This window comes from Lagopus leucura, unplaced genomic scaffold (assembly GCF_019238085.1).
Source record: "Lagopus leucura isolate 7727_CA_CO unplaced genomic scaffold, USGS_WTPT01 Super-Scaffold_100002, whole genome shotgun sequence".
In the NCBI taxonomy this organism is placed as follows: Eukaryota; Metazoa; Chordata; class Aves; order Galliformes; family Phasianidae; genus Lagopus; species Lagopus leucura.
In genome coordinates, this window is record NW_024962263.1 from 66,649,158 (window position 1) to 66,659,033 (window position 9,876).

The following is a 9,876-nucleotide window of genomic DNA, read 5'->3' on the forward strand; positions in this document are numbered from 1 at the left end:
TTTTTATTTTTATTTTTATTTTTATTTTTATTTTTATTTTTATTTTTTTAACAATTTCTGGTTTCCCAAGTCATTACTAGTGTCAGAGGAAAGCAGTGGCTATGGCACTAGAATCGGGCTGGGATGTTCTCATGAGAGTTTCCCAGAATTGTCCATATGTTTAATGTAATGGCCTCACTGTTTTCTTTCTTGCATTGCAGACGTTTGGCGCTGAAACGCTTAGTTATGCAAAGTGGATAATTCCTATAGCTGTGGCCATGTCTTGCTACAGTGGGTTAAACTCATCAATAATTGCAGCATCCAGGTATGAAATATATGATTTATTTGAAGTAGTAAAAAAGGAATCATTTGTCATTAATCTGCATTCTTCACTACCACGCTGTGAAAGGGACACTGTTAATTTCTGCATGTTAAATTGTTCGTTTATTCTGGAAGGACAATTATGATATAAACTACAGGCACTGGAGAACAGAGCAGCATTTACAATACACTGATAAACTAATTAATTCTGTCTTTGTCAGAAAGCAGTGAGACATTCCTTGGCTAACTGGTTGTTAGAGGGGACTTTTTTTGTTGGGTTCTTTTTTAGGCTTTTCTATGTTGGAGCCAGAGAAGGACACCTCCCTGACAGTCTGAGCTTGATTCATATGAAGAATTTCACACCAGTCCCTGCTCTTCTCTTTAATGTAAGTGAAAGCCCAGCGCCATGCCTGGCATGATTAGCTGGGGATAAAGACACAGGGGGTGTTACATCTCCCTACTGTACACTGCTCCCCAGCTTTCCTGCACTGACAGCATCTTCCTCAAGTGGCCAGGATTTCTAAAACTCATTTTATCTGGTGGTTTTTTTCTTCAGTGGAAAAAGAATGGCCTGATTCTATTATGTGCTCTCTGATTGTAAAAGTAGTCAGAATAAGAAACAGAAGCTTAGAAAATGGCAGTGTAACACATGGACAGGAGTTAAATCTTTATATGTGTTTTCAGTGTCCAGTGGAGAAGAGTATGACAGGAAGAGCTCTCCAGCCCTCCTGAAGGCCAATTTTCCAGGGCTCTAGTTATAACACAACTGTTAAAGCATTTAAGTTTAAATTCATAATGTTGGATGCCTATACTTGTTATTACTATCTTCTGCTCTCACAATACAAATAAATCCTGTGACACAAAAGCAAGGGAGCATAACATACAGTCTTCATGCAAATGATCTTAATGAATAATCCATAAATCTAATAGATTGAAATAAAGAAGAGGAGACACACAAGCAAAGAAAGTGGGAATAAGGAGGTGATTGCCTCATTATGGATACTCCCTTAATACAACAGTCCTCCTTTTTCCTGGTAGATGTTTTCTGCTCATCAAAAGAAGACTGCATACTTCTATGTCTCATGTTTGTTAAAGCAGTCGTAAAATTCCTGGTATTTTAGATCTCATTTTACCCCTTTCATGCAGAGTATATAGCACACCTGTGTGACACAGCTTTTAATGTTCTCAATGAGTGGATTGTGAGCACCTCCAAAAGAGAAACAAAATTAAATGCGAGGTTTCAAACTGAAGCTGATCAGCGCAGTTGGCCCATCCAAGGTTGGGCTGTTCATCTGTCCTTCTTAGGATGGTTTTCTGTGATGCTGAAATGCAGATTCACAAAGGCAGGACCTCTTCAGCCAGGCCTGGAGCTGTCACTGCTGCATTTGAGGAAGAGATACCAGCCTGATTTCCAGCCAAATATGTTTGAAACAGGCGTTTTTATAACTTTACTACCTGTTTTCTTCTTAATACAACTTTTATTTATTTTCCCATTAAAATGCCTTTCTTTTTTATCTCTAGGGTTTAATGACTTTGCTTTATCTCCTTGTGGAAGATGTTTTCCTCCTCATTAATTACTACTGCTTCAATTACTGGCTCTTCGTGGGCCTGTCTATTGCAGGACTAATATATTTGAGATATACTCAGCCACGTAGACCACGGCCTATTAAAGTAAGTGAGAGGAAATAAGCTGTAACAGCCAGCTCGTATACAGGTTTATGTTACACATAATCCCAAAATCATAACATTACCAGTTGTGCTACAGGCTATTCATTTCAGCCATAGGAATCCTGTTAACATAGAAGGTAAGAAATGAAGGGGCAAAACCTGTTTCAGTTTCCACAAAAACAAGTACTCTTGCTGTGTGCTTGAAATGATACTTTCAATTTCCTTTTCCTTTCGCTAAAATTTAAGTTTCTCTTTTTTTTTTTTTTTTTTTTCTTTCACCTGAATAAATAAATCCCTGGGGTTCACAGTCAGTTCTTAGTCCTTTTAGTTTTGTTCACAGAGGACTCCAGTATGTGATGGGGACTCCAGGGAGATTCACGCTGGTCAAACTTAGCATAAGAAGTTCATCAAGAATCTCTCCAAAAACAATAAATGCTCAAATTCTCCTCATGTAGAAGTTCAAAAGCTTGAATAATAAAATACAGACATTTAGCCTTTCTCATGCACAGTGGTCATATGCAGTGAAATGCAAGCTTAAAACTGACAGAAGAAGGGCATCTGACTATAGCAAGGTGAAGGAGGCAGCAGAGAAATGAGGCACACCTACGGTTCATTTCTAGGTTTAATCCAGTGACTGTCCAGGATGCAGGAAAGGAAGCCCAGAGCTTCTCTTAGGCACCGAAAGCTACACACTCTTGTTTGACTGTGCTCCCTTGACTCTACGGCCTGTGTCCTAGCTCTGCAGAGATGCAGCAAAATTATGAGAAATCCAAATTAGCATCATATCTTTTGAAGCTTTTCTAGATATTTCTTCCTTGTTACCCTATATCCCTATATTCCTGTACCATCTTTACCAGCACCTTTTTTTTTTTTTTTCCTGTTTAATTGTAACATCCTGAATAGAAAAGCTAAAGTATGCTTAGCACCTACTGCTAGGAAAGCTTACACAAATCAAACATTCCTGAAGCATTCTCACACTTCACTTTCAAACTTCTGTACAAGATATAAGAAGATGAAGGTAAAATTTTGAATTATGGACAGTTTTGGTATTGACTTTCCTAAAGCAAAGTAGATAATAGATAATAACTATTTAATTCCCAGCAGCATTTGCCAGCTTAGTCAATATCACAAGTTTGCATATGCTTTTTTTTTTAATCATAACCATTGGTTTTCATCACTTTATAGTTATAACTTTTTATAAGTAAAATAAATACTTACGCCAGTAAAAATTCCAATGCTAAAATACCATCTCCTGAATTCTTTAGAAGTCTCATGACTACAGCCAGTGAAAAGTAAAAGATAAATCCATTCATAAGTTATTGCAACTTCCATTAGCTGTGATATAGACTTGCTAAGTGCCCTTCCCAAATGGTTGTAAATCATCCATTTGGTTTTGTAGAATCAGGATAATTGAAAGTCTAGCTAAGATGGATCCCCATCAAAGCTACAATTAAAAATTTGCAATTGAAGTTACAAGGAAAACTACCCATTACTGTTCAGTTTTAAAGTAGCGCTTTCAGATTGGTCTCTTACCAATGTGGAAAGGAACTGAGTTTGTGCAGGTCTAAAAACTACAAAATGGTCATCAGATTGTCACAAATGTACCAAAGACGCTCTCAGCAGCATAAACTGAAGCTACCTACGATAAGGATACTGCCTGTAGCCATTCAACAGATAATGCACAGTACTTACTAGTCATATAGTCAATAATTATGTTTTTATTATTGACCTGTCTCATTTTAATCTACAAAGTTTTACACACACTGCTTCTTTTAATAAATGTTTGTTTTTTTCTCCACAGCTTAATCTCTTCTTCCCTATCATATACTGTTTATGTTCCCTTTTCCTGGTCATAGTTCCTCTCTATAGTGACACGATCAATTCCCTTATTGGCATTGGTATTGCCCTCTCAGGCATTCCTGCATATTATTTAGGAGTCTATCTGCCAGTTGAAAAAAGACCTAAATGGCTACAGTGGCTCTCTGGTAAGTAATATACTATCTTTTCATAGTCACAGTGCTAGTGTTTTGAATGCTTGATCAGAAGTATAACTTTTCTTACATTCTTCTTCCCCTATGATGTATACCTATGCTGCATACAGCATATCACACCATTTGCTTCATCACACGGCCCTGAAAACAAAGACACACGTACCTGTACATGCATGCAGTTTAGTATCTTGGAAGGAAGAAATACCAGAAGACCACTGCTTCACTTCCTGATTGGGAAGTGGGATATCAGAGTCAGAGGAGCCCATATGTTTTCCTAAATTATGAAGTAATGAATGATTAGCCTGAAGGCTAGTTTCTACTTCTCAAGTTCAGGCAATCTTGGAAATCAGATGTTTAATGTTTTATTCAGTTTGACATCAGATGTCAATCTGACAATTAAATGAAAATGCTGATTAAGAGAGACTTTATTTTTAATTACTGATTTCTTTTTCCCTTTACCTATTCATTGTATTCTCCTAATATTTGCATAGTGCTTTCAAATGCCTCAAAAGTCCGTACATTAGTCAAAGATGTAACTTTGTCTCAGCTACGCATTTTTGCTCTGTATTGCAGTTACAACAACCAGATACATTCAGCTGCTCTTCTACTGTGCTCTGTCAGACCTGGACATAGACATGGAACCTACAAAAGCTAAAAGCAAATAGGATTGCCTTGACATTGGGAATTGCACCCGACGCATCCTGTCCGGAACAATTTTTATAACCTGAAGTTCTCTCCATATCCTCAGATATGTTAAAGCATCAGCCACTGTACTTTGCACCAATTTGATGTCTGTTAATTTCTGCTTGTTTCATAAACCACTTGCCAGCCTCTGTTTTACAGGATTTTTTTTAACTGTTCATAAACAGTTACTGAACAGCACTTTGAAACTATAAAGTATGGTATGAACAAACACTTATCAGTAGGTAATTATTAGGTTCATTGTAAAAGCTTAATAAAGAAAAAAAATTCCATCAGAATCCTAAGAAATAAATTCATCAATGTAACAAAAATCAAATCAGATATCTGCAAGATTCAAAACTTGAGTTGGGAAGCAGAAGCTACAGTGTACTTCTAAAAATATTCCTAAATTCTTAGCCAAATAAAAAATAGATAGTCTGTACTGGATAGGATACAGTTGGCAATTGGTTTTGGTCAATTATATTTTGTGAGAAATTCTTATTTAGTTATAGGCCATATTCATTACCCTTCTGTGGAAGAAGTATCTTCAACAAACAAATGACACTCTTGTAACTGATGTATTTTTACTTTCTGGCAGAAGATCTCACTGTGGAGCACTGTAAGGGACTGAGACATACTTCAGTTCATTATATTCAGAGAAAACACATTTCCATAGCATCCACTGCTTGCCTTTCAGTATCAAAAGCATCAAAAAATGAATCATACTAATTTTTTTGTACAGTACAAGTCATTTAAAGATTTTTTAAGGAAAAAATTAAAAAATCTTGATTAAAAATCTTGTGAGCCACTGCCCAACCCTGCAGGTTGGTCTTTCGCAGAATGGTTGAGGTTGGAAGGGACCTTGGAGGACACCTGGTCCAAACCCTCAGAGTCATCTAGAGCAGGTTGCCCAGGACTGGCCTTGCCAGTTCTTCTGGCACATCACCCTGCAGTCCTGCTCTTCAGCAGAGAGCCTCCTGCACTGGCTGCCAGGCCTTCACATCTTGCAGGTGCCCATTGCAGCACTAGATAAGTGCACCCACCAGTGATTAAATAAATGGGCAGTAAGAACATTCTGTTTTTCAGTGTGGCACACAGTAATGTGTAACCAGTCCTAATTCTTAGCTGCTTCAAGTGGGAAAGATAATAACTGTCATAGGAAAGAAAAAAACAATCACCTTTATCAACTAGACTATGAAAACAACGGTTCCTTTTCTAATCTGCTTCATAGATATGTAGAACTTTTTGTAATCCTTCTTGTCAATTCATACTTCCTTTCTGTAATTATATTTGAAAGTAGCATATATTTTTTTAATTCAAATTCCATTCAAGTAACCCCAACTAAGTTATTTTTTTTAAATCTTATTAAGTCCCTGTGGCTTCTACTATTATTGTCTTTTATTTATGTCTATCCAGACAAAGAGAAATGGAATAGGAAAAAAGGCAGTTGTTGCCACTGTGACCTTTTTTTCATTCCCTCCCTACAGTGTAAGGTCATTTGCAAGATGATAAGCTCATGTACCTCTAGCCTAATGCTTGCTGGCACTTCTTCTGTGAAGCTTTCTCTACACATTCTAATTCCATCCATTGCAGCACTTGTGGGATTTTCTTTTGATGTAAAGTGTAAGTGATAAAAATGCACTAAACTAAGGTATGGTACTTAGATATTTAGTACTTAAGGTACTAATATACTAGAAATGTATATTTTGCTTTTTAGAAGCTGTGACTTTAATGCACTAAAATCACTGAAGTATCATAAACATTAAGAGGAAAGAAGATCAAGGGTGTAATTTAGATTGCCCTGTTCCAGATACTCTTGTGTACTCTTCATGTACACAAGTGCCTATGTTACAGTACTGCGTGATGTTCATTCTGCTCTGTGACTTAACAGAAATACTGCATTGTCATCCCATCTTTTGAAGGCACCAGTTAATGATGAAGTTGAGATCCCACAAGGCACACAGAGAATGTAAAGCCTGCAAGACAAATTAGCAGTGCCAAATTAAACCTAGCAGTCTTTGTCTGCAGAGTTCAAAGTGACGCTTGATGATGAGCTCCATGTCACATGAAGAAAGCACTGCACCATGCTATAAAGTTGTTCATTACATGCCCAAAGGTGCTACGTGGTTTGACACAATTGAAATGATACCAGGTGGTAACAGATAGTGGGCACCAATGGTAGCATAAGAAAGGCTATGAACATTCCCATAGAAATTCTGAACTGATAAACTTTGTGGTTTTTTGCCAAAATCTGTTTTTGTATGAATTTGTTAGCTTTCTGGGCACCACGCACAAGCTTCCATTTTCTTTCTTTCTGGACAGGTGACAAGTGGAAGTGTATTAGTAGTCAGATGCAATGCTATAAATGTGAATACTGTTATTGAAATTCTGTATAGACATTGGAATCTCAGAAATGTTCGTGTATTTGTTGATTTTTAATTCCTTACAAATAATACGTGTTTTGTTTTCAAATATCTAAGGCCAAGTTATAGATGCTAAAATATTTAAATAAATCACATTTGATCCTTGGCAAATGCTACAGTTGTGTGGTTTTAAAACATAAGAATAGCATTGCATGTGAAATTTGTCCTACCTTTCATCTCATAACTTGTTTTCTCAGGAGAGCAATGAAACTCTAGTTCTTATTTCTCCTTTATTTTATCTTCAATCCCTCAATCTGTACAAATATCCAGGGTTTTCCTGTGCCAGATTCTGAACCTGGCTATATTCACCAACTGGGGAATGAGAGGTTGGAGAGCAGCACTATAAGAAGGGGATCGGGGACTGTGGCTGACAGCAAGCTGAACGTGGGTCAGCAGTGCGCCTTGGCAGCCACAAGGGCCAACTGTACTCTGGGATGCACAGGCCCAGCACTGACAGCAGCTGAGAAGGGTTGTCCCACTCTGTACAGCCTCACCTCGAAGGCTGGATTTGGGCACCACAATATCCAAAGGACATAAAGTTATTAGCAGGCTGAGGGGAGGCCTTGTAGAATCACCAAGGTTGGAAAAGACCTCCAAGATCATCCAGTTCAGCTGTCCATCTATTACCAATATTTCCCCACTAAACTATCTTCTTTAGTACAACATCTAAACATTTCTTGAACACCTCCAGGAACAGTGATTCCACCACCTCCCTGGGCAGCCTATTCCAGCGCCTAACAACTCTTTCAGAGAATAAATTTTTCCTAACATCCAACCTGAATCTCCCCTGGCACAACTGGAGGCCATTTCTTCTCATCCTATCACTAGTTACTCAGGAGAAGAGGCTGACCTCTCCTCACCACAACCTCCTTTCAGGCTGCTGTAGAGAGTGATAAGGTCTCCCCTGAGCCTCCTCTTCTCCAGACTTAACAATCCAGATGCCATTGGCCTTCTTGGCCACTTGGGCACACTGCTGACTCCTGTTTAGCTGAAGGTCGACCAACACCCCTACGTCTGTTTCTTCCAAACAGTCTTCCAGCCACTCTGCCCTAAGCCTGTCACATTGCCTTGGGTTGTTGTGGTCAAACTGCAGGACCCAGCACTTGGTCATGTTGAATTTCATCCCATTGGCTTCAGCCCAGCAATACAGCAATCTAGCCTATCCAGATACTAAAAGCATTCATACTAGATTTATACTAAATTTTTTCTTAAGTATTTGCATAAGTCATCCTGAGTACATTGTCCATATGTAGTTGTGAATAGCCAAGGTACCTTCTGTGTATTTTTATTTGTCTTTCTTACTTCTGGAAAATTAAACTTTATTTTCCTGATGCATAAAAAATATTGAAATCAGGGTGCATTATCTAGTTCCAATCCCCCTCATGCAGGAAGGGTTGCCAGCTATTAGAACAGGCTGCCCAGGGCCCCATTCAACCTGGCCTTGAACGCCTTCAGAGATGGGGCATTCATAGCTTTTCTGGGTAACCTGTGCCAGTGCCTCAACACCTTCTGAGTAAAGAATTTTCCCCAGAATCTATCTAAATCTCTTTTGTTTTAAAGCAATTCCCCCTTATCACTGCCAGACCGTGTAAAAAGTTGGTCCCCCTCCTGTTTATAAGTTCCTTTCAAGTACTGTGATGCGAAAGTGACGTACAGGAGAAAGCACATTCAGTATCTGTGTGAGTGGGCACTAAGACACTCCCTAAGCATCTTCTCTTGTAATTACTTATATTGTATAACAAGAGCTTTAGAATTATTATCGCAAAATCTTTGAATCTGTAGTACCAGATCTGTCTAGCTGCTGTTCTCTAGCTGATAAGAGAGTTTTGTAAAGAGTTAGCTGATAAGCTGGAGTTTTGTAACTATTCCTTTTTTTTCCTGCAGGATTCATTTTGGTATATTAAGAGTGGCAGCCCAGTATCTATGCAAAGTGCTATAGTTTTGCAATTCTCAAAAGCTCTAAAAATAAAAGCGAAAGTTAGCTGAGGTTTAAATAAAGTGCAAAATCCAAACTATGTTACAGAATTAGGAGATAACAACATCTTCATTTTCTAAACCAGGATCTCACAAGAAATACAGAAGTGCTGTTTTAGGAATAGGCATTTAATGTAATAGATGACAATTTCACTGAAAAACGTGAAAAACAAGCAGGCTACCAAAATATCTCATGATTAGCAACAGAGAAGGCCAGTGCTAAAGTCATAGGAAATGAGTGGAATTAGTTTGATGTGACCATGGTTTTTAAACAGGAGAGCTCAGCATTAAAGCAAATGATCATTAATCAGTTCTCCTCTAGCAAAGAGAATAAATGAGAATTAAGTGGTTCATGCTACAATTCAATTAAAAAAAAAACACAGTAGAAATGACAAGGAGTGGTTATCCAAAATGTGCTGCGTGTCGACTGAGGAAAGTGAATACACTTCAGCATACAAATAGACCAAAGATGAATTCAGCAGTATGTTTACTCAGTGCTCAAAAATGTTTATTTCACAGAGCCAAAACCAGCACTGGGCCACACTCTCAGAGGGAGGGCAGAGTTTGAATTGGGGGGAAAAAATACCAAACAATATAAAAAAAACACCACCAAACCAAAACAAAAAATCTGGGGCTGTTTGATAACATTCTCATTTACATGCAGAGATCAGAATAAAGAAAGGAGTATGCACTGGTTTAAAGTCGTAATAAATCTTTCCTCTTTATAGAGTAGAAAAGTAATTTAGAAACAGAAGAGAGACAGAGGTGACTGTCATACATTCAATGCTAGGTTTCCTTCCTTCCTTCCTTCCTTCCTTCCTTCCTTCCTTCCTTCCTTC

At 38.1% G+C, this 9,876-nt stretch overlaps 1 protein-coding gene across 3 annotated transcripts in view; it reads left to right on the forward strand.

Annotated features, from left to right (window-relative positions):
- Positions 1-7,179, forward strand: part of LOC122179285 (Y+L amino acid transporter 2-like) — a 21,068-nt gene extending 13,889 nt beyond the window's left edge. For all 3 annotated transcript variants that reach the window (XM_042870057.1, XM_042870056.1, XM_042870055.1), the window contains 5 exons: positions 201-304; positions 590-686; positions 1,822-1,971; positions 3,770-3,953; positions 4,533-7,179. In XM_042870057.1, the coding sequence (XP_042725991.1) occupies positions 201-304; positions 590-686; positions 1,822-1,971; positions 3,770-3,953; positions 4,533-4,624 (627 nt within the window). In that variant the 3' untranslated portion in view covers positions 4,625-7,179. The remainder of the gene's footprint in view (positions 1-200; positions 305-589; positions 687-1,821; positions 1,972-3,769; positions 3,954-4,532) is intronic.
- The last annotated feature ends 2,697 nt before the right edge of the window (positions 7,180-9,876 follow it).